Raw genomic sequence first — 25,880 nt, 5'->3', positions numbered from 1 at the left:
TACATTCTCTCCCTATGAATATTTATTTCAGCATCTGTGCACTTATTGTTGCAATACTTAAATTCATTTGGCCTCCTGCAATGTTTGGCTACATGTTACAATGCATGAGGGCCAGGTGCCTTCGAAGATACCGCTGATGTTTTATACGGGGAGGTGAATTAATGTAATATTCATTATGACTGAACGGCATGGATAAGAAAGCTTGATATAAATGACAAAGATGGTAGTACTCAATAAACAGAACAGACATGTGGCCACCTCTACTCAAAAATAAATAAATAAAATAACAGGCAACTGCTTTCTTTCTTCTCAGTTGTGAAATAATAAGTTCATGTCAACTGTCACTTTCCATCATGTAGCTTCAAGTTGTCTGTCAGCTAAAGATTTTTTAGTTAATTATTTATTTATTTATTTATTGACTGCATGCAGCCTGTGCTCCGGCATGCCCTCGTGTGCCCAAAGAAGAGCAAGTGGTCCAAACACCTCTCAAAATCACAAACAAGCATGTCCCATCCTGTTGACTTTGGATTTTATTACACAAGGCCAAAATATGGCCATCGGGTATGGCGAAGGCCTTGTGGCTGTCCGTGCTCAGCATAAGTCCAGTCCTATTACTGCCAGGGTCTTCAAATTCACAGGGAACATTCTTGGAACAAAGACCGTGGACAAGGTGGCTAACCTTGACCTATTTTAAGAGGTCAAAAACTCATACGGCCATGCATTATATTTTTTTATCTGCATGCACCCATGGTCTTTGCCAAAATGGGTGATCCAAAGATGCACAGTGTGTTTTTCCAAATGCATCCTTAAAAGCCTCCATGCTTGAGATAAACAGCAGAAAACTCCTTTTACACAACTGCTTGTGCTCATACAAGATTAGTGTAACCTGAGGTAATTGCTATAGCTCAGTTTAAAGAAGATAAAAAAGACACTAGAGCATTTATTGTGTGTAGTCCATAAAAATAACGTGACAAAGTGGTTGGTAATCATAACTACTTCACCTCTCCATATAAAGCCTGGCCCATCTGAATAACTTACACAATAAGGAATTTATCAGTCAATCATACTGGACTGTAAGGTGAGAAACTAGACCCGTTTTAGCCCATATGTTGTTGATGGAATTAAGAGACTTTATTGTCTGAGTAGTAAGAACAGTAATATTAGTAGTTATTGCTAAATCAGAGTTGTGTCAGTGACATGGCATCCGAGATCTGAGCTCCAGTGTTTGTGATCACACTACTCAAATGTAACCATGCACATGTAGCTCTGTCAGGATACTGATATTTTGCTGTTAAAATCCCCCACCCCAAAGTAAAACATCAAACCCAAAAATTGTCTAAAAATAGAAACCAGGTTGAAAAAGCAGTCTTCAAGACAATGTTAAGCTAAAATAGACAAAGACTTCATAAAGTATACCTAGTAGTGCTGCTGCAAAAGAATAATTTGCGACAACAGTATCATCAGCATATTTGCTTCCAATGATCCCCTACATGCTGTGTTGTTTGCAATTGTGTGTGACACATTTCTGTTGTTGCAGAGGATATACTGGATTCTTATGATCACATCAGCATGTGTCCTGTTTCGAATTAGTAGTTTGACTTCCCATTTCACCCACATTAAACAGTCCATTCCAACATTTTTCTCCTTGCTTTTCTCCCAGTTTATTTCTGTACCGGTTCAGCAGTAAAACAAAGTAGAGAATATGGACTTGCTGCTGAACAACAGTTTCACCAGCAAAATAAATAGACTTTTTAAATATGACAGATTGTATTACAGCAGAGGAAGTAAGACCTGAAAGTGTTGAGCACACAGAACAGAATGGATACTGTGAGGCACTCACTGGCATCTGATTGTTGTCTTGAAGATGTGATTCAGGTTTATGTAACAGCTTTGATTTGGTAATGTATGTAGATATACCCATGGGTCGATGTTGTCCTATAGTGGCGGGCACAGTTCAGCTAATCAGAAAACAGCTAATTAGCAAAGCTAACTTTCATTAGTGGATTAGCTTTTCATCTAAATCTGACAGTGATCAGTGGACCAATTACCATTCACGAAATTTAGTTCTGCTAACTTTAATATATATAGTGCATCCAGAAAGTATTGACAGCGCTTCACTTTGTCCAAATTTTGTTATTCCAAAATGGATGAAATTTATTTTTTCCATCAAAATCCTACACACAATACCTCATAATGACAATGTGAATACGTTTTTTTTTATTTTTTTTTTAGATTTTTGGAAATGTATTAAAAATAAAAAAAAACCCTACTAAATAACATGTACCTAAGTATACACAGCCTTTGCCATGAAGCTCAAAACTGAGCTTCCCATGGGAACTGTTTCCACTGATTATCCTTGAGATGTTTCTACAGCTTAATTGGATTCTACCTGGGCTAAATTCAGTTGACTGGACATGATTTTTGAAAGGCACACACCTGTCTACATATAAGGTCCCACAGTTGACAGTACATGTCAGAGCGCAAACCAAGCATGAAGTCAAAGGAATTCTCTGGAGACACTTCTGCTGCTTTGAAGGTCCCAATGAGCACAGAGGCCTCCATCATCCATAAATGGAAGAAGTTGGGATCCACCAGGGGTCTTCCTGAAAAAGTAATCCTTTTTCATGTTATCATTATGAGGTATTGGGAGTAAATTTTAAGGGGAAAAAAAAAAATGAATTTACTCCATTTTGGAATAATATAACAAAATGTGAAAAAAACTGAAGTGATGTGAATACTTTCCAGATGCACCGTGTATATATATATATATATATATATATATATATATATGGAGAGAGAGAGAGAGAGAGAGAGAGAGCTTATATGCTATTTTAGTAAGTGAAATGGGCACATCACACAAAGGCAGCAAGCATAACGTGGACAAGCACCATGCTAAGCCAGAGCAATTGATTATTAAAATGATTTTCCATGTGTATATTTATTTCTTAATATTTATTATTCATTTAATACTTTCTGCACTGTGTATAAATTGTACATTGAATAGAAACTACTACTTAATTTCATTTGTTCCTTTAATTATTATTATTTATGCATCTTGATCATCGTCTGATGTTAGCATCGTAAACCTAGGAACCTCCATGCTAACGCGCAACATGTTGAAATATCATCTCTTAAGGTCTGTTTTTCGAGGTTTTAGAGTCAAAACAACCAAGCCAAAGCTAAATTTATATAGTAGAAGTTAAGGGTTAGCAGTTATTGATAGTTTCAACTCAATGTTTTAGTGGTTTATTTGTTTAGCATTAATACAGCTACGTTTTCAGTTAGCAGATAGCAATTATCAAAGCTAACTTTTAGGTTAGCTGCACCCACCACTGCTCTGAATCTCCCACCACCAAAATGTGACATATGTGCAAGAAGAAATGGGTGAGTTTGAACTCAGTACTCGTGTCAAAATACTTGTGTGAACCATGTTTTCTGAGTTGACGTAGTATTGTGTGAAAGATGATACAGAAGAGGCAGCTTACGAACAAGGCCACACACACCCAGTGGGTATTCCAGGAAATAAATACACTTCTTGCTTTTCTTTGAAAAAAAAAGATATTTACACAAGAAGAATTCATCGATTCAGAACATAAAAATATCTATAATAGAATCTACAGTAAAAGAATAAACTACAATAACAAATATAGAAAAAAACAAAAAGATTGACAATCACTGCTTTTAAATGTCTTGTTCACTCAGTAGAAAGCACAAACATGAGTGTGGGTGTGAGTTTGTGCATGTGCATTGCACTGGACGAAATTCCTGCCCAGCCACATTTTAGAACGTTTCCTGTACTTCACAAACAACCTTGAAAAAGAAATGCGAGCTCTTATTTCTAGTAAACCGTCCGTGTTGAAACTCTCAAAACATCTCCCTTTACAAAGCGTCCACACTGCGTGCACATAGTACGATGAGTATGCAGCACTTGCTACTAGTTAGTCTCTGCGTGAGCGTGCTGGCCGTCTAGTGGCAGCCGCACGCTCTGACCACCATGTTGCGGTATTTCTTCAAGATGACGTTCGAGCTGTCATCAAAGTATAGCACAGAGATGGCGTGGAGTTGCGTGGGAGCGCAACAAGGCTTAGGGACCGTCTCTGGGTTGATGAAATGAACCTGTGTATTAGAAACAAAGGCGAAATTCAAATGGTTATTTATATTTTGCAATATGATGTTCACCACTGTGGAAAAACGCTACAGATAAGAAGATGACCTGGTAACTTATCTTTGATTCATATTGTAATAAACCACAATATTGTTGCTGTCTGAAAATTTTGTCTTTGCAAAATTTATCCTGGTTTGTGTCCATAAGAACTTGACAGATGATGCTGCTCAACTCATTGTCTTTCAGGGGTGTCAGGAACCTATACCTTGTCAGTTGTGCATTTGTATGAGGACAATTAGGAATTGTGTCAGTTCATGTAAGTACAGTGACACACTCAGGCACACTTGCACATGCAACAGTTGGTAGTGTCAAGGTTGTACCACAAGGGGGCAGCTTTTAACTGGACCTTGCTTGGTGTTAGAGCCAAAAGTTGTTGGTAAGTTGCACTTTTGCATTTGATTACCTCTCCCAAGGGAAAATCATGTCACACACACAATATATATATATATATATATATATATATATATATATATATATATATATATATATATATATATATATATATATATATATATATATATATATATATATATGGGGGCCTTAAGTCTAATCATGGTCATGTTAAATCGTTTCCCAGAAAAAAAAAAAAATATTTAGGATATCCAGTTGAAATTTGGTGAGATTCGAAACAGTATTACTCAAGATATCACATGCTCAAGAAAATATGACTGACACACACACACACACACACACAGGGATGCATGGAGCGTAATTCTACAGTACATCAGGAAAGTATTCACAGCAGATCACTTTTTCCACATTTTCTTGTTACAAAATGGAGTAATTTTTCCCCTCAAATTTCTAACTCACAACACCCCATAATGACAACATGAAAAAAGTTTTGTTTGAAGTTTTTGCAAATTTATTAAAAATAAAAACTAAGACATCACATGTACATGTGTATTCACAGCCTTTGCTCAATACTTTGTTGATGCACCTTTGGCATCAACTCCCTCTGAGGAAGACCAACTCCCTCAGAGAGGGAGTTTTTCCTTACCGCTGTTGCTCTGGGGGTTGGTAAGGTTAGACGTTACTTGTGTGAAGCGCCTTGAGTCAACCTTGTTGTGATTTGACACTATATAAATGAAAATAAATTGAAAAATAAATTGAAATTGGCAGCAATTACAGCAAGTCTTCTTGAATATGATACTACAAGCTTGGTGCACCTATCTTTGGGCAGTTTTGCCCATTCCTCTTTGCAGCACCTCTCAAGTTCCATCAGGTTGGATGGGGAGCGTCGTGCACAGCCCTTTTCAGATCTCTCCACAGATGTTGTGCTTAGGGTTATTGTCCTGTTGAAAGATGAACCGTCGCCCCAGTCTGAGGTCTCTGAATATTGCTGTAGTCATCTTTCCCTCAATCCTGACTAGTCTCCCAGTTTCTGCCACTGAAAAACATCCCCACAGCATGATGCTGCCACCACAATGCTTCACTGTAAGGATGGTGCCTGGCTTCCTCCAAATATGACACCTGATATTCACGCCACATGGTTCAATCTTTGTCTCATCAGACCTTGGAATTTTGTGTCTCATGGTCTAAGAGCCCTTCAGGAGCCTTTTGGCAAACTCCAGGTGGGCTGCCATGTGCCTTTTACTAAGGAGTGACTTCTGTCTGGCCACTCTACCATATAGGCCTGATTGGTGGATTGTTGCAGAGATGGTTGTCCTTCTAGAAGGTTCTCCTCTCCAGAGAAGAATGCTGGAGCTCTGAGAGAGTGACCATCTGCTTTTTGGTCACCTCCCTGACTAAGGCCCTTCTCCCCCGATCACTCAGCTCTAGGAAGAGTTCTGGTGGATCCAAACTTCATTCATTTATGGATGATGGAAGCCACTGTGCTCAGTGGGACCTAGGCTTTCATGTGCCTTTTACTAAGGAGTGGCTTCCATCTGGCCACTCTGTCATGCAGGCCTGATTCATGGATTGCTGCAAAGATGGTTGTCCTTGTGTAAGGTTCTCCTCTCTCCACAGAGGAATAGTAGAGCTCTGACAGAGTGACCATCAGGTTCTTGGTCACATTCTCTCCTGATTGCTCAGACAGGTGTCCAGCTCTAAGAAAACTCCTTGTGGATCCGAACTTCCATTTACGGATGATGGAGGCCACTGTGCTCATTGGGACCTTCAAAGTAGCAGTAATGTTTCTGTACCCTTCCCCAGATTTGTGTCTCAGGCCAATCCTGTCTCAGAGGTCAACAGACAATTCCTTTGACTTCATGCTTGGTTTGTGGTCTGACATGCACTGTCATCTGTGGGACCTTATATGTAGACAGGTGTGTGTCTTTCCAAATCATGCCCAGTCAACTGAATTTACCCCAGGTGGACTCCAATTAAGCTGTAGAAACATCTCAAGGATGAGCAGTGGAAACCGGATGCACCTGAGCTCAATTTTGAGCTTCATGGCAAAGGCTGTGAATACTTACGTATATGTGATTTCTTTATTTTTAATAAATTTGCAAAAATCTAAAAACTTTTTTCACATTGTCATTATGGGGTATTGTATGTCGATGTTTCATTAAAATTAAAAAAATGAATAAAACTAAATGCATTTCATCCATATTGGAATACGGCTGTAACATAACAAAATATGGAAAAAGTGAAGCACTGTGAATATTTTCCTGTATGCTCTGTACATCTCTTTTCTGGCAGTACAGCCAGCAGGAAATAATAAAAGAGACAGCTTTCAATAGGACAGAGACAGATCCATGTTATGGGTAAGATAAGCTATAAAGTTATAGTTAGGTTTAGTCCTTTATATCATTTTAAAGCTGGGCATTCACTCATCAAAATGTAGACCATCCTTAATGTGCCCCTTAGTATAGTTGACTAAACCACCAACAAGAAAGGCAGGGTTAACACAAACTACAGGTAGATACAGGCCTGCTGTGGACATTTTGCCAGCAGTCAGGCAAGAAGGTGCTCAACATCAAGGTTGAAGAGCACCCTCAATGGTGTTAAAGAGTGCAGGTAGCACTGGCATTGCTTAAGACTTGGCAAATAACATATATTCATTCATTCATGAAATTAACACAATTAAATTGCTATATAGGCAACCAGCTCTCGTATCAACACGACCATTATTGAATTACAGGTGACAACAGTTAGACTGTAACGCGCTGTTAATATTATTCTTATTGGTACTCACAAGAGTTTGAACAATGGCATGGTTTGTGGCGTTCATATAGGAGTTGAGTGGGAAGGCACACTCTCCTTCACAATAGTATGCTGCATACCCATCTGGAGCAATGATCCAATCCTGAGAATTTAAGACAGAGGTAAAGATAGGTGGAAAAAACAAATAAAAAAAAATGTAATATTGTAGTGAAAGCAGAGAATCAAGGACAGAGAAAGTCTGAGATTGTTGACTCTACTATGCTTCAAAACAAGTAAAAAAAAAAAAAAAAATTCTGGACAAATGGATGTATATCATGACTGCAGCGATGCTGATTCATGTCCTGTGTAAGTAATACAAATAGAACTTTCTCTTGTGTATTTTCTGCTTCTGATCTATCCCTCAGCCATGATTGGTCACATTATCTCCCACCAACATTAGCAAATCATAACTAACTATGTTCAAAGGCACTGTTTCCAAATCGTCGATGAATATCTGCAGATTTTAATATGTGCCAGTGGATTTCATATTATTTCTGCCAAACATAAGGTTTTCAATAAGAACTATGTATATGTCCGGCTCTTTCCCCTACAGACAAGTGACGTGAAAATTCCCAAGAAACACTTTCTGCAGATTGTGTCGCTGTACCAAGACCTCCACAAGCCCAGAACTTACCACCAAAATTTTATAGTCTATCTATCCTCAGTAGAGGTCATTTACGAGGTCTGTTAGAAAAGTATTGGACCTTATTTTTTTTTTTTTGCAAAAACCTGATGGTTCTAAATCAAGCCTGCTTGCGTGAGCCAACCTTGAACCTTCGTGCGCATGTGTGAATTTTTTCACGCCTGTCGATTGCATCAGTTGCTGGCAAGCAGCATTTGTGTGAGGACATGTGCAGCGCGCTGGGTGGATTTTTATTGCAAGGAAAATGACGTAACGAGTGCAGCAGCGCCACATCAAATTTTGCCAGAAACTGAGCGACAGCCAGGTGGAAACCATTCGGAAGATTCAGACAGCTTTCAGTGACGATGATATGGGAATCACACAGATTAAGGAGTGGTACAACCGGTTTAAAGATGGCCGCACAACGGTGGAGAGCGAGCCACGCTCCGGTCGGCCATCAACATGCACACGTGATTCAAATCCATCAGGTTTTTGCAAAAAAAAAAAAAAAAAAGGTCTGCTACTTTTCTAACAGACCTCGTATAAAGCGCCAAATCACAACAAAGTTGCTTCAAGGCGCTTCACACAAGGAAGGTCTAATGTTACCAACCCCTAGAGCAAGCACCCAGGTGACAGACAATGGTAAGGAAAAACTCCCTCTGATGATTTGAGGAAGAAACCTCAAGCAGACCAGACTCAAAGGAGTGACCCTCTGCTTGGGCCATGCTAGCGACACAATTTACAAAACAATTCACAAAACGAATATACAGGAAATGTTGCTGGTGCACAGGACAGCAGGGTTACAGAAACAGACACCACACCCATCTCCCAAAAAACAGAATCAGGCATCAGAAAGACAACAAATACAGCATAATTTGTCAGTGTTAAGCAACAAGAAAAACAGAAAAAATATTAAGGTGATCGCCGGCCACTAGCCCTAAGCTTCACTAAAAGAATCAGAATTTAGATAAAGTTGAGGCTGTGGCACGCTCCATTTCCTAATAAAATGAATTTAAAAGAGTAAAAAGCATAGTAACATACTATGCCAGTATGTTAGCCATACGAATAAGTCCATCTTAATTCTAGACTTCAAAGTCTCTACAGAATCTGACTGCTTTATTGATGCAGGGAGATCATTTCAAAGAACAGGGGCACAATAAGAGAAAGCTCTGTGACCAGCAGACTTTTTAGTCACCCTAGGGACACAATGTAGTCCTGCACCCTGAGAATGCAAAGCCTGGGCCGGTACGTAGGGTTTAATTAGGTCAGCGAAGTAGGGAGGTGCCAGTCCGTGAGCAATTTTATAGGCTAGTAGAAGAACTTTAAAATCTGATCTCACTGGGACAGGAAGCCAGTGAAGAGATGCTAAAATGGGCGTAATGTGGTCAAACTTTCTGCTTCATGTCAAAAGTTTGGCAGCAGCATTTTGAACAAATTGGAGACCCCTAATGCTGGACTGCATGAATCAGGGTCTCAGCATCAGCCATAGACAGGATAGGACGGATCTTTGCTACATTTCACAGGTGGAAGAAAGCAGTCCCCGTAATACCTAATGTGCAGGTCAAAAAGTGACCTTCCCACTCAGTCCTAGGAAGAGGTCCTGGTTTCTCTGTTAGACAAGGTGATGAAAGGACTCATTTTGATCTGTTGAATCATTTTGGGACCGGCACCATACCCTAAACCAGTTTGTCTTGTCAGGGTCACACACCCCTAACACCTACAAATAAGGTACCAATTCTCTGAAGTATTCAACACATGTGGTCATGATCATAGTCATTAGTGTTCTTCATAGGGTGGCTGGGGTCACACTGAATACAGTGTCAGTGGATCTGACATCTGGATGGAGCTCAAAGAACAACCACTGATAATTTGTCATCAAAAACAGTCCTTTGATGACATCGTATTAGGATTCCTCCTTGCACACCTCTCTCTGGAGAGATTCTGAGCACCCCAGGGTAGACTCAGAACAACATGGAGAGATTTTAAATCCTATCTGGAGTTAGAAGCCCTGAAGATCGTGTGTCTTGAGAGAATGAGGTCTAGGATATCTTATTAAACTGGTGCTACCAAAACCATGTCCCAGATAAGGGGTGCAATATGGTGCCTCATTGCCATTCATGCACCTTGCTGGTTTGGAATCCAATTAAAAAGTTGTTAAAATCCATAGTGCACGTGTTCCCTGGCCTTTTTTTTAATATCACTTTTCCTTTCATCGTGAAGTATACTGGTGCCTGAAGAGAAAGAACGGACCACCAGTTTTGTCAGGAGTATTGCAGCTCAGTGTCAGCACATCTGGTTGTATTCTGGCACCAAACGGCCCGACACGAGCCAGTTCGAGCATGTGCATAGCTGAAAGATTTTGGGCTGACTTGGATTTAAAGTATATATATATATATATATATATATATATATATATATATGGTCTGAGTTTGAGATAAGAACCAGGAGTACCACATGTTGGCTGCTGCTCGTCGTACCTGCCACCCCAGGTCTCTGAAACTGACGTACAGCTCATGCTTCTTACATGCCTGCTTTTGATCAGCGCTGCTATTTTCTGAAAGACACACATTGAGAAAGATAGAGATTACACTTCATTATGTGTGCTATTATTCCATTTTGCACAAAGAGTAATTATTTACTGTTGTAAGACCTTAACTGGGCAGAGACAATCAAGAACAGACCTAAACAGTCAAATTACACTATCCTCAAACAAAACGTGAACATTTAGACAATGTCTCAAGAAAATCACCCCCAGATACGTCCTGCCGAGAGGTCGCTTTCTGCAGGGTTTGACTTTTCCCAATGCCTGAAACAGATGTACACCAAGCGAGCTTGCCACATTTTTCATCACTTCAGTCTGTTCTCTCCCTTTCAGCCAGTTTGCCATTTGTTTCCCCCGTTAAATCTTCCACATGTTAATAAAGAATACACTGTTTTCTATCTCCAGTCTCTTTCCCTTCATCTGGTGACCCCTTTGCCCGTCAGGTCTCTGTGGTACATTAGTCACTGCGACTGTTTCGCATTGGAAGCGATCATGAGCGACTGGTTCCCATCATCCAGTTAGAGACCGCTGGTATCCAATGTTCCAAACATTTGGTCCATGTGTTTTTGCCCCACAGCGCACTGCAGATGTGTTCTGCCATAAAAGCCTCTGCTCCCTTACCTCCACGTAGGGAACCGAGCCCCAACCGCTCTGTAATGCTTGGGTAAATAAACAAAGACAGCAGAGGCATTTCTGAAGCACCGACATTAGTCTTATATTTCAGTGCTCCATATAAATGCAGCCGTCTCACACCTCCAACACAAAAGCCCCAAGTCTGCACCGTATGTTTTGTTGTGTAAGGATCATGATAATTCTGACAGCGCGGTCGGCTGGAAGTTATTATATATTTGTGGTCTACGTTCACATTTATCAGCGTTGTGTTTGTGGATTCTTTACGGAGCCCGCGAACGCCCAAACCCAACAACATCAATGCAAATGCTACATCCCACGTGCAACACATCTGACTTTACCTGCAATGTTTGCAACTCGGAGCGCCTCTTGGGTCTTTGCGCCTTTGGACCGGTTGGGGTTTCGCTGCTTTGCGCCCCCTGGTGCTGAGCGGATGCTACGCAGGTGCACCTCAGTGGCTTTGAAGAAGGCCACCATGAAGGGTTGTTTATTCTGAGGCCCGCTGCGGCCAATCAACCCTGCCACACGAGGATTCACGCTTTCTCCTGCAGGGGGAGACAGACAGCACAGAATAACAGGTGGAATTCATCAAGAGGAAGAAAATTCTATTTATTTATTTATTTATTGAAAAAGTGCATTTGTGTGCCTGATGGCTGCACCCGTATTTAGTTTACTTTGCATGTGTGTGGTCCTGCTGTTCTTAACTGAAACCATTTTTGTTGCTCACTTAATTGTGCACTAATTTTTACAAATTATATTTTCCTTCTGAAGTACTTTCAATCTGCCTCTAAAATTCCAAGAACGAATGCTGAACATCCAACAGGCATACTTGTGTGTTTTTACACACACACACTCACTCACTCACATGCACGCACACTCCGGTGCTGTCGTTCATGTTCTCACATGGAAGAATTTGTGACTGATCATTGTTTGGTGTTAAATCCAGGCTTGCAGTCGCTGCCGGCGGCGGGACGTCCCGTGCGCCTGCCTGTACATGCTCACCCATAACCCTCCATGCGATCCAACACACAAATACACACTCCCCATGCAGCCTCCCCAAGAGCGCACCCAACATGAAAGCAACGCAGCATCTGTTTTCCCCACCTAACATGTAACGTCCTGCAGTCCTGAGAGAGACAGCTCTCTGAAACATGCCCTGTTTGCTGATAAAGTTCCCCACTGATTAACATCTCAGCCTGATGATAAGTACTACTGAGGGCTTATCCCAAATAACAGTGAGTTTTCTGCATGATTGCTAATGATGCTGAGGGTGTGATAGGTGATGACATTGCTGAAGGATGAGAAGCAGTATTACACTGAAATAAACTTTCACCTTCAGCAAAAAATAAAGCTACACTGCAGGCTGGAACACGTTGCGTGTGCTGGTAATGGTGGATGGCTGCGACAACAAATCTGTAGGCGAGTGGGTGAGTGAGGTAGTTCATCCCAGCCAGTAAATTACATCAACATCTGACCCACCAAATGAAATAAAGTACATAAAGAGGATGAGCTGATTATTTTAACTTTGATGCACCAGATCAATCCCAAAAGCAATTTTATTTGCGTGTGTAGTAATAACAAAGAGACATTTCTTCAATGCCCTTCACATCAGTTATGTTAGCACCTGCTGGAAAATAATGTGATACCCATTCTGTGGGTATATGTTGGCCAGAATATACAACAGAATGGGAAAAGTACAATGCAATTAAAGAATAGATAGAACATGTGGCTGGGGATGTTGCCACAACTTTTTGTCGGCACTGCAATTTAGTCCTAGCAAACTCTAAAGCAATCCTTCATGCTGTTTTGTAACTTTTGAAATATCTATATTTCAAATATTGTTCCAGAGCTCACATGAAAAGGAAGACATTAAATGCTGTGTTGGCACCCAGTGAACACTGGTACCTGCTACAGATAAGGACAACACTATTAGCTCCTCTATGCAGTTTAATGCTTTCTTAAAAATTTTCCCAAGTGCTTTTTTAACGAAGCAAGGAATTTTCAACACAGCATTTCTAAACATTCTACTTTTGTTCTGGATGCTTACATTATTTTACTTTGCACACAGAAACAAAATTATTTCACAAAAACCAAAAACTACCAGGGTGTCAGGGCTTGTGATGGATTGACACAGGAAACAGGTCGAAACCAATGCAGACTCTCAGACATGGCTGGTTGTGATGAATAAAAGGCTTTATTTTGTAACCAGGCAGTAGATTCGGTACACGGGTAATCAGATAATGAGGCAGAGGTATCAGACAGGGTAAGGGCTGGGACGTGGTTAAAAATACGAGGTGATGTCATACCAATGGCATCGAGGAGTATCACAGACAAAACAGAGGCAGAGTCAAATATAAGCTGAGTTCAGGATTAAGGCAAGGTGGAGATCCGAGCAAACAAGCAAGGTCAAACACTGAGAAGCAAACAAGACATGAACTGAAGACAAGAGAGTGAACAAAGTCAACAATCGGGCAGTGATCTGTGGAACTGAGAGGGTTTTAATAAGGAGCAAACTAATCAGGTTGATGTGAAGCAGGTGTGTGGAAGGTTCTGGAAAGAGGTGTGGTTTAGTGAACAAAGAAGAGGGAAGAAAGGCAAGAGAGTGCGGGAGGGCAAAGCAAAGCGGTGCAAAGCAAGAGAAGTGAGTGACAGAAAAACTAACTCTGAGAAACATGATGTGCTCAAATAATTAATGTGAGCAAAAAAGGGGGCAACTTAAGAGCTAACGTGACAAGTCAAAAAGGGGAAAACAAGAAAACTAATGATTAAAACTAAAACTAGATTGGAACTGTTGTTACAGCAAAGTGAATACAATAAAAATGCCAAAACAAACTACTGATTAAACAGAGAATAAGTGATGAACATAAAACAAAAACTGGTGACTACTGAATAATGCAATAAACGACAAATGGAACATAAACTGATGAGCAACACTGAAGATAAAAAACAAAACAAAATCCTGTTACTAAGCATTATATAACAAATGTGATAAACAGAACTAAACTAAGACTAAAGTAACATAAAAGACCTAGAGTGAACAAATACAAACTACACAATAAATGATAAGCAAAGAATGAACCAGTGACAAAAGTGTAACACAAGGAAAGCAATGAATAACTGAATGACTGCATACTAAATGATGAGGCGCTGAATGAAACCAGTGACTAAATAATAAACAAAGCGAAACAATAAACTTTTAATAAATTAAGACTAACATGATAAAGTATTAACTAGTGAAAAGTAAAACCAGAAAATCACAAAGGAAATACGCCACGGGCTAAGACCTAAAACCCGAGCCAAGGCCGAGAATGACACAGGTTCAAAATTATTAGCCCCCTTAATAACAGTCCATTTTATTGAGCCATAGCACAAACCACTGTTGTGGCAGTGATGTACTTTAACTTTGTAATGATCAAAGCTTGTACATCAATATCACCACCTGGCGAACATTTACCATTAATGTAGGTACAATATACACTCACCGGTCACTTTATTAGATACATCTGTTCAATTGCTTGACAACACAAATAGCTAATCCGCCAATCAAATGGCAGGAACTCAATGTAGACGTGGTGAAGACGACTTGATGACGCTGAAACTGAGCACCAGAATGGGGACGAGAGAGGATTAAAGTGACTTTGAACATGGCATTTTTGTTGGTGCCAGATGGGCTCGTCTGAGTATTTCAGAATGATACGATATACTTTATTATGCCAAAAATGGAATTCTTCTTGGACTCATACTGCATATAATACACGATAAAAAACAATAATAAAACACAGTAAAAACAATAAAATGAATAAAAACAATAAAACCCCATCCAATATAAACACCCCGCATAAATATGCAAATAAATATATGACACAACAAACTGACAATATAACAGACAACCCTCCCCCCCCTTGCTTGCCTCTACTGGTGGTTGCCTCTCACTGCGGTATTGTATCACTTCCTGTTCCGGAGCACCGCGGTGTTTTCTGTATCTGTTAGCTGTTTAATCTGCGCAGTTAGATTGACCTAATTACCTAGATAACGATTTGTTTCACAGTGTAATCTTCACGTGCCTTAACTAAAGCACTCCTCTGCTGAATCACCTCTAAATTATTTACACATTATTCACTTTGTGTGTTTTTAGGAATCCGCTAGCTTAGCGCAGCTACTAGCTCTTAGCCGGTTTAGCATGGCGGCTTCTCCTGTCTCTCCTGCACTTTTCTGCTCTGGGTGTGAAATGTTTAGTTATTCCTCGGCCTCCTTTAGCAGTAATGGTACTTGTAATAAGTGTAGCTTATTCGTAGCTTTGGAGGCCAGGCTGGGCGAATTGGAGACTCGGCTCCGCACCGTGGAAAATTCTACAGCTAGCCAGGCCCCTGTAGTCGGTGTGGACCAAGGTAGCTTAGCCGCCATTAGTTTCCCTCTGGCAGATCCCGAGCAGCCGGGAAAGCAGGCCGACTGGGTGACTGTGAGGAGGAAGCATAGTTCTAAACAGAAGCCCCCGTGTACACCGCCACCCGTTCACATTTCTAACTGTTTTTTCCCCCCTCGACGACACACCCGCCGAGGATCAACCTCTGGTTATTGGCGACTCTGTTTTGAGAAATGTGAAGTTAGCGACACCAGCAACCATAGTCAATTGTCTTCCGGGGGCCAGAGCAGGCGACATTGAAGGAAATTTGAAACTGCTGGCTAAGGCTAAGCGTAAATTTGGTAAGATTGTAATTCACATCGGCAGTAATGACACCCAGTTACGCCAATCGGAGGTCACTAAAATTAACATTGAATCGGTGTGTAACTTTGCAAAAACAATGTCGGACTCTGTAGTTTTCTCTGGGCCCCTCCCCAATCGGACCGGGAGTGACATGTTTAGCCGCATGTTCTCCTTGAATTGCTGGCTGTCTGAGTGGTGTCCAAAAAATGAGGTGGGCTTCATAGATAATTGGCAAAGCTTCTGGGGAAAACCTGGTCTTGTTAGGAGAGACGGCATCCATCCCACTTTGGATTCATTTGAAAGCTTGACTCTTAGTCTTGTCCATCCAAATTGGAAGTCCTAAAAACTAGTTTTATTTGTTATTATCTATCGTCCACCTGGTCGTTACTGTGAGTTTCTCTGTGAATTTTCAGACCTTTTGTCTGACTTAGTGCTTAGCTCAGATAAGATAACTATAGTGGGAGATTTTAACATCCACACAGATGCTGAGAATGACAGTCTCAACACTGCATTTAATCTATTATTAGACTCAACTGGTTTTGCTCAAAATGTAAATGAGTCCACCCACCACTTTAATCATATCTTAGATCTTGTTCTGACTTATGGTATGGAAATTGAAAACTTAACAGTATTCCCTGAAAACTCCCTTCTGTCTGATCATTTCTTAATAACATTTACATTTACTCTGATGGACTACCCAGCAGTGGGGAATAAGTTTCATTACACTAGAAGTCTTTCAGAAAGCACTGTAACTAGATTTAAGGATATGATTCCTTCTTTATGTTCTCTAATGCCATATACCAACACAGTGCAGAGTAGCTACCTAAACTCTGTAAGTGAGATAGAGTATCTCGTCAATAGTTTTACATCCTCATTGAAGACAACTTTGGATGCTGTAGCTCCTCTGAAAAAGAGAGCTTTAAATCAGAAGTGCCTGACTCCGTGGTATAACTCACAAACTCGCAGCTTAAAGCAGATAACCCGTAAGTTGGAGAGGAAATGGCGTCTCACTAATTTAGAAGATCTTCACTTAGCCTGGAAAAATAGTCTGTTGCTCTATAAGAAAGCCCTCCGTAAAGCTAGGACATCTTACTACTCATCACTAATTGAAGAAAATAAGAACAACCGCAGGTTTCTTTTCAGCACTGTAGCCAGGCTGACAAAGAGTCAGAGCTCTATTGAGCTGAGTATTCCTTTAACTTTAACTAGTAATGACTTCATGACTTTCTTTGCTAATAAAATTTTAACTATTAGAGAAAAAATTACTCATAACCATCCCAAAGACGTATCGTTATCTTTGGCTGCTTTCAGTGATGCTGGTATTTGGTTAGACTCTTTCTCTCCGATTGTTCTGTCTGAGTTATTTTCATTAGTTACTTCATCCAAACCATCAACATGTCTATTAGACCCCATTCCTACCAGGCTGCTCAAGGAAGCCCTACCATTATTTAATGCTTCGATCTTAAATATGATCAGTCTATCTTTATTAGTTGGCTATGTACCACAGGCTTTTAAGGTGGCAGCAATTAAACCATTACTTAAAAAGCCATCACTTGACCCAGCTATCTTAGCTAATTATAGGCCAATCTCCAACCTTCCTTTTCTCTCAAAAATTCTTGAAAGGGTAGTTGTAAAACAGCTAACTGATCATCTGCAGAGGAATGGTCTATTTGAAGAGTTTCAGTCAGCTTTTAGAATTCATCATAGTACAGAAACAGCATTAGTGAAGGTTACAAATGATCTTCTTATGGCCTCAGACAGTGGACTCATCTCTGTGCTTGTTCTGTTAGACCTCAGTGCTGCTTTTGATACTGTTGACCATAAAATTTTATTACAGAGATTAGAGCATGCCATAGGTATTAAAGGCACTGCGCTGCGGTGGTTTGAATCATATTTATCTAATAGATTACAATTTGTTCATGTAAATGGGGAATCTTCTTCACAGACTAAGGTTAATTATGGAGTTCCACAAGGTTCTGTGCTAGGACCAATTTTATTCACTTTATACATGCTTCCCTTAGGCAGTATTATTAGACGGCATTGCTTAAATTTTCATTGTTACGCAGATGATACCCAGCTTTATCTATCCATGAAGCCAGAGGACACACACCAATTAGCTAAACTGCAGGATTGTCTTACAGACATAAAGACATGGATGACCTCTAATTTCCTGCTTTTAAACTCAGATAAAACTGAAGTTATTGTACTTGGCCCCACAAATCTTAGAAACATGGTGTCTAACCAGATCCTTACTCTGGATGGCATTACCCTGACCTCTAGTAATACTGTGAGAAATCTTGGAGTCATTTTTGATCAGGATATGTCATTCAATGCGCATATTAAACAAATATGTAGGACTGCTTTTTGCATTTACGCAATATCTCTAAAATTAGAAAGGTCTTGTCTCAGAGTGATGCTGAAAAACTAATTCATGCATTTATTTCCTCTAGGCTGGACTATTGTAATTCATTATTATCAGGTTGTCCTAAAAGTTCCCTGAAAAGCCTTCAGTTAATTCAAAATGCTGCAGCTAGAGTACTAACAGGGACCAGAAGGAGAGAGCATATCTCACCCATATTGGCCTCTCTTCATTGGCTTCCTGTTAATTCTAGAATAGAATTTAAAATTCTTCTTCTTACTTATAAGGTTTTGAATAATCAGGTCCCATCTTATCTTAGGGACCTCATAGTACCATATCACCCCAATAGAGCGCTTCGCTGTCAGACTGCAGGCTTACTTGTAGTTCCTAGGGTTTGTAAGAGTAGAATGGGAGGCAGAGCCTTCAGCTTTCAGGCTCCTCTCCTGTGGAACCAGCTCCCAATTCAGATCAGGGAGACAGACACCCTCTCTACTTTTAAGATTAGGCTTAAAACTTTCCTTTTTGCTAAAGGCTGGATCAGGTGACCCTGAACCATCCCTTAGTTATGCTGCTATAGACTTAGACTGCTGGGGGGTTCCCATGATGCACTGAGTGTTTCTTTCTCTTTTTGCTCTGTATGCACCACTCTGCATTTAATCATTAGTGATTGATCTCTGCTCCCCTCCACAGCATGTCTTTTTCCTGGTTCTCTCCCTCAGCCCCAACCAGTCCCAGCAGAAGACTGCCCCTCCCTGAGCCTGGTTCTGCTGGAGGTTTCTTCCTGTTAAAAGGGAGTTTTTCCTTCCCACTGTCGCAAAGTGCTTGCTCACAGGGGGTCGTTTTGACCGTTGGGGTTTTTACGTAATTATTGTATGGCCTTGCCTTACAATATAAAGCGCCTTGGGGCAACTGTTTGTTGTGATTTGGCACTATATAAATAAAATTGATTGATTGATAGATTGATTGAACACTTCTCATAACCATAAGAACCATGGAGCCATCACACAGTTTTGCCACCGCCTTACGCAATCTTATTCAGAAGTCTGACAGACATCGGCACAAATGACTTTTTGAAACGGTCCATCTTAAATTTTGGAAATCTGTACCGCCTACCGAGGATATGTGATGAGTCAGTCAATATCCTCTGAGCGTACCTGAGAACAGACTGGTCATACAAAGACTGCAGGACCTGGTACTCCTTCCGTTCCATCACCTTCATGGTAGTGTGAGGTTACCAAACCACACTGATATACCAAACCTTATCAAGCTGCTGATCTGCTGGGATTTTCTAAGTTTTACAGAGAATGTTCCAAAAAAGAGAAGACATCCAGTGAGCGACAGTTGTGTGGATGAAAATGACTTGTTGATATCAGAGGTCAGAGGAGAATGGACAGACTGGTTGAAAGGGCGACTGCGTGATACTTTCATGTTAATATGGACCAATATCTCTGATCAATGTTTCCAACACCTTGTTGAATCTATGACAGGCAGCTCTGAAGGCAAAAGCAGTTCAACCCAGTAGTAGCAATATACCAGTTGTGTCACCATACATCAATGTGCATTGAACTGTGTGGAATACACACAACAGTTCGGAGCACAGAACTGTATGAAGAATGCATGGTCCGATTCCACATACTGTGATTATACATGCAGCATAATGTGACTTGGGTGCCAATAATCGGTCGATCCCTAGTCTGTTTTGTTTTGTTTTTGTCATTTCCAGTGGCAGAATATGATATGTGGCAGAATTAATGTGTAACTGAACACAGGTTGTTGCATACCTGTAAGTGGCTGATTCAATTTCATTTTGCGCTTATGGTCATTAACACACCCCAAATCATTATGTACATCCTGCTGTCATGTTACCACCCCGTGTCTTGTACGCAGTTCATTCATTCATTTTCAATACTTGCTAATTCCAATTAAAGGCTTGTGCCACCAGTCAGTCAGAGGGCCACATATAAACAAACACATTCACCTGTCAATTGAAAGTCTTGTTGTTGTCTAGTTGATGTTTTACCATTCACAGCGTGCATCTCGATGAAGTTGGGATAGATCGATTGCCCCAACTTTGCTATAGTAGGAACTTCGATTTCAGGTGGCATTCCAGTACACTTTTAATTGGAGGTCTGAAATGTCACACTTCCCCTAGATGATTATTTATATTTAATTTTTATGTCAAATAATTTAATTGAGCTCAAGACCTCTTTTGCAAGGGAGAACTGGACAATTATAAGGTTTCCAATTCACCTCACCTGTTGTCTTTGGAAGTGGAAGGAAACCAGAGCACCCAAAGGGAACCCACACAAACACAGGAAGAACATGCAAACTGCACACAGAAAGGACCAGGTGGGAAGCAATTCCAGTTAATTCTTGCTGGGAGGCAACAGTGCTAACCACTAATCCACTGTGCCATGCAGGTACGCATTTATTCTTAGTAAATCACCCGCAACAGATTCTCCGACCTAAGGTGCAAAAGTTTGGAAAGCCCACATAATTTAGCCCTTGTTAGATGGGATCTCAGTAAATCAGGCTCAGAATGTCCTGTCTACTCTGAATTAGTTCCATTTATTTTCACCTTGAATGGTGCCTGTCATTTTATTAGACATACCTTTGTAAAGCCTATACTTTTCATTGACGCTGTGTTACAGATGTGTTCAAAGCTCTCTTTGCTCACTAGTTTTTTTTTGTCACCGTATCTTTATTTATTTGTTCTTGATGTCCTTTTATTGTCTTTGCTATTGTCTTCAGTAGGTGGTCATGCACTTTTCAAAACACCAGGGAACAGACAAATGTGAGTGTAACTCACCATTATTGCTCTCCAGGGAAAGTTGGAGGCCAAGGTTCCTGCCAGGGTCCAGGACCCAGTGGTTACTTGTAGCTGTCACATCAAACACCAACCAGCCTTCTTCTGCTGCCCAGATTACCCGAGAGTCTAGCAGAAAGAGGTCGGACTCCCTGGACAGTAAGCCAAAGAAACAAAAAAAAAAAAAAAAAAGTGGATTTTCTACACAGACAGCACCTTCAGTAAAAAGGACCTGAAAGTTGAACCCATGTCAGAGAGCAGAAAGATAAGTGAGGGAAGTGTGAAGAAAGTAATGGAGTGGAGAAAGGATTCAGAGGAGTGTGACAGATTGAAGAGAGAGAGAGAGGAGAGAGGAGAGAGGAGAGAGAGAGAGAGAGAGAGAGAGAGAGAGAGAGAGAGAGAGAGAGAGAGAAAGGGCTCCAGATGGTGAGGCCCAAGGGAACACTTCATTTTTTTTAATTGACAATAATGGCTTTGTAAACGACTGCTCCTTTCATACACTAAGAACACTGCATCACTGGTAGGAATTTGGTTGGGAAAGCAGGAGAAAGAAGCACAGCTGCAGAAGTAGAGAAATGGTGAATATCTAACAGAGTTCTATTGTTTCATACAAGCTCTGCTTTTTCTACTCTTTCTCTAATGGAGACTAAAATCCCTTGTTCTTCATTTGGCCATTCATGTATTCCCGACCTATTTTCTGGCTGGGTAGATAGTGTGTCACAGCTTCATTCATGCATTCAGGCCCGTTTCTGGCAAAGGAATAAATGACTGTGCTGTTCCCTCTGGACAACAGAAACCTTTTGGAGGGGTTGATGAGAGCAGGACATGGGCCACCGCAGAGCCACCTCACTAGTGTTATTTACATCCACCTTCTGTATCGATTAGCCAAGCACAGGAGGTGGAGCAAGAACCTGTTCGGATTACAGGAGCTTCCATAGTTAGGTTCTATGCATTTTCAGATAAGTAGGCTACCAAAAGCATTTTTTGTTAAAAGCAGACAACAGGCTGATTCTTACGTATTCTATGTAATCCTATATAAAGTGAAATATTGATCCTGAATCTGGATCCAGATGACCTCCAAAATTTAGTGGAGTCTTCCATGTCCTAATATCTATATGTGGTGCAAATGTGGTGAGAATCTGTGAAGTATTTTTGAAGTAATCCTTCAGAGCCTATATGAAGGGAAATCTTAATCCAGAATCCGAATCCAGATCTGGATCACCTCCAAAATTCAGTGGAGTCTTCCATGGCTAATATGTATCTGTGTTGAAAATTGTCAAAATCTGTGCAGTAGTTTTGATGTAATCCTGCTAACAGTAATCTGTCAAAGCATACAGAAAGTGAAATCTTGATCCAGAATCTGGATACGGATCACCTCCAAAATTTACTGGAGTCTTCCATGGCCTAATATATTGTCTGTGGTGAAAATTTGGTGAAAATCGGTGAAGTAGTTTTGATGTAATCCCGCTAAGAGTAATCCTTCAAAGCCTATAGAAAGTGAAACTTGATCCAGAATCCGGATCTGGATCACCTCCCAAATTTAATGGATTCTTCCTTGGTCTAATATCTATCTGTGGTGAAAATTTTGTCATAATCCTGCTAACAGACAGAAAACTAAATAAACACTAATGATTTTATTATGTCCTTGGTGTAGTTATTAATAAATAAATCAACTCTGGATGATCATACCTGTCAGAATGTTCCTCCAGCACCTGGTAGACACTGATGCGGAAGGTCTCATTGTCATAACGTTCATGGATGAAGTCTTTATACATCCGAAACTCTGCAGCTGTCACGACCTCACCCTCAGGAATTTTTGACAGGTCAAATCGGAATTCTCGATGATGCCGCCGCACTGGTAGGAACTCCCTATCATGTTCCACTGAAAACACAAATGTGAGGTTTGTTATGAGACAGATATGGGGAAAAAAACAAGTGCCTCTTTTAAGAAATGGAATCGTGAACCAATTCTGATCGAGGTCTCAGTTTTTCAGTCCATTGGAATTAGGTTTCTCAAGCATTGTCAGTTCCTCTTATCAATGCGGGAATGTTTTCTGATAGTTTAGTGTTGCAAAAACCCATTTGTCTAGAAACAAGAAAAGAGTTGCTGTATTGATACAAAAACAGTTGTAGTAATAGTAGTAGTTTGACATTTTTCCAAACAGAAACTGATCAGGAATCAATTAGGAAATCCATAAAGAAAAGGGCAGCTAACCAGAGTCGATAAGGCATTGATAATGGTCAATCTCATCCATTCCCAACCTGTTTCAAGAAGAAAAAAAAATGTATGTATTTGTGATAAAATACTCCACAGGTATATAACTCTCCTTAGATGAATTCACATATCAACTTGCAGATGAGGGAGTTTTGATCATGTCTTCACATTTTTATATGGGTGTATGAATGCGATTTGCATTAGTTTCACTGCAGCAACTGTAGTACAACAGAGAATGTAGGAGTTTATAATTTTTTATGCATAGCTCAAGATTGGTGGACCTGTAATGATGAATTTGAAATACTGTTCTGTTTATGGAAGAGGAAAAATAATCTCTGTGACTTCACAGGTACATGTGTGACTTCTTCATACTGTCACGGATACTCAGGTTTTAGGTTTGTTTGTTTGTTTTCATCAAATTTTCTCTCATAAATCAAACCCATGTCTACATATTGGTTGCAACTCCTTTCCCATTGAGCTACCAGCTGTCTATTCTACAAGCTTATATTAATTTTGTTTTGCAGCCAGTTTTATATTCAGTTAGCTTTCAATTAGCTTATTCTCTTAGCTTTGTCATCATTAATTCATGGTCAGTTTACATTCATTTAGCTTTCATGGTAGCTTCATATTGTCTTAGCTTTGTCAGCAATTACTTATATAGTCTGTTTGCATTGTTAGCTTTCACTTAGCTTCATATTCTCTTAGCTTGGCAGTCGCTTAGTTTTATAGTCAGTTTTGCATTGTTAGCTTTAATTAGCAGTTAGCATTAAGTTTTTTCAGCTTATTGTCATTTATTTGCATAGTTATTTAAAATACTTTAGCTTTCAGGTAGATTTACATTTTCTCTGCTTTACTGTCATTTAGTTTAATAGTCAATCGTTACATTTAAGATAGCATTATATTTTCTTATCTTTTTATTATATATTTTTACAGATGCTTAATACAGTTACCTTTCAGTTCAAATACTTTCTTAGTTTTATGGTCATTTAGTTTTATGATCAGTGTTTTTATACCATTAGCTTTCTTTTAGTTTTATATTTTCAGAGGTTTAGCATTATTTGGTTTCATAATCAGTTATCTTTAGACTCTTTTAGCTTTACATTCATTTTCTAGGGAGCATGAGTCTCATAGCAAGAAGGTCATTAGTTTGGTTTCACCAAAGCCCAGTTCCTTTCTGTGCAGAATTTGCATGTTCTCCCCATCATCTGTCAATGGGGGGTTGCTTGCAGAATTGGCACTCCAACCTTTTTGTAAAAACATTAATCTGGCTCAAAACCACTTCATGGTCGTAAAGTAGTGTGATGCTGAATTGGGTGCATCATTTCCCTCCTTTTTTCAATAAGTTTTGAAAATCACCTTGTTCCTAGGTTTATTTTGTTACACTACCCAAGAAATTACTACAGCACAAATTTCAGCAAAATCAAAATAAGCTTTGAAATTCTCCAAAAACCATCAAAAAGTCAAAATGTATGATTTCAAAGAATTGTTAATATACACTTTGCTTAATTGTTTATATTGGTCTCTTTGCACAATATAAGGCAGAGGGATATTTCCTCTCCATTTCTGTAGTCTGTGCTAATTTCTATAACAAACAGAATGACATGAGGTATGAAACTGAAAGTGAAACTGATACTGAAAGTTGTTGGGAAGTAAAACTGCCTGAAAAGTTCTTCCATACGTTTCAATAGGCAACGACACTGTTTTCATTTATCTGAGAATTAGTTCAAATATGACACTAGTCTACCATCAATCAGGAAAATTGCAAACTTAAATTTGCAGAGAATTATAGCCTCACTGTGGTCCTCCTAAACATTAACCAAATCACCTCAAAATTGACAATTGTTATTATTTACTGGAATGGAACATTTTTAAAGTGGAGACATAGAAATCAATGACTAAGAGGGAAAATGATGCACCCCAATACTGAGGTGTCATCACCCAATCCGACCTGATTTATCAAACACATACCACTAAGATCAGCTGTTAGCAAGTAGCTGACATCATATGTCAGTTTCTGGGTCAAAGTCAGATTAAACATGTATATATAATATACACGGTGGCTTACCACTCAATATTTACAAGGTCTGGGATCTGAGCAGTTCATCTGGTGCACGTGGAGCTCTGATAGAGATATGCAAGCAGAATCTGGCAGCTTTATGGGGCCCTTTGTTTTCTCTCTCTTCCTCTCTTAGTCCCAGTGAATCATATGGTTCTCATGACTTAACGCCATCTCTCCTCTGTCTCACAGCCTCGTCTCAGCTTCCCGATCCTCTGTACCTGGATGTGCCCGCACAGGCCCCGTTTCTCTCATATCACAGCAGAACATCGCTAGGGTCAGCGTCTTATCTCTCATCATCTCTGCCTACCCCTCACGTTGATCATCTTTCAGATAGGCCCCACACACATAACAATATGTCACCTATAAGCTTATAAAACAGTGAAAGCATCCATGCACATTGCATATACAGTGCATCCGGAAAGTATTCACAGCGCTTCACTTTTTCCACATTTTGTTATGTTACAGCCTTATTCCAAAATGGATGAAATTCATTTTTCACCTCAAAATTCTATTCACAACACTTCATAATGACAACATGAACAAAGTTTTGATCCAGGATGTCGCTGTACATTGCTGCATTTATCTTTCTTGAATCCTGATTAGATTAATCCTGATAAGATGCTGCCACCA

General features: G+C 40.0%; 1 protein-coding gene across 1 annotated transcript; it reads right to left on the bottom strand.

Moving 5' to 3' along the window:
• Positions 1-3,689: 3,689 nt before the first annotated feature.
• On the bottom strand, positions 3,690-25,547 carry LOC117511490 (bone morphogenetic protein 7-like). The gene is made up of 7 exons (XM_034171509.1): positions 25,438-25,547; positions 22,666-22,917; positions 20,980-21,128; positions 11,448-11,651; positions 10,412-10,488; positions 7,305-7,415; positions 3,690-4,116 (listed from the first exon to the last, which is right to left on the bottom strand). Exons 1-7 carry the CDS (start codon positions 25,545-25,547, stop codon positions 3,967-3,969), a joined length of 1,053 nt encoding a protein of 350 aa, XP_034027400.1. The 3' UTR covers positions 3,690-3,966.
• Positions 25,548-25,880: the final 333 nt, after the last annotated feature.

Source organism: Thalassophryne amazonica, chromosome 6 (assembly GCF_902500255.1).
Source record: "Thalassophryne amazonica chromosome 6, fThaAma1.1, whole genome shotgun sequence".
Taxonomy (NCBI): domain Eukaryota; kingdom Metazoa; phylum Chordata; class Actinopteri; order Batrachoidiformes; family Batrachoididae; genus Thalassophryne; species Thalassophryne amazonica.
The sequence above is the reverse complement of the archived record's forward strand: the minus strand, read 5'-3'. Positions and strand labels throughout refer to the sequence as shown.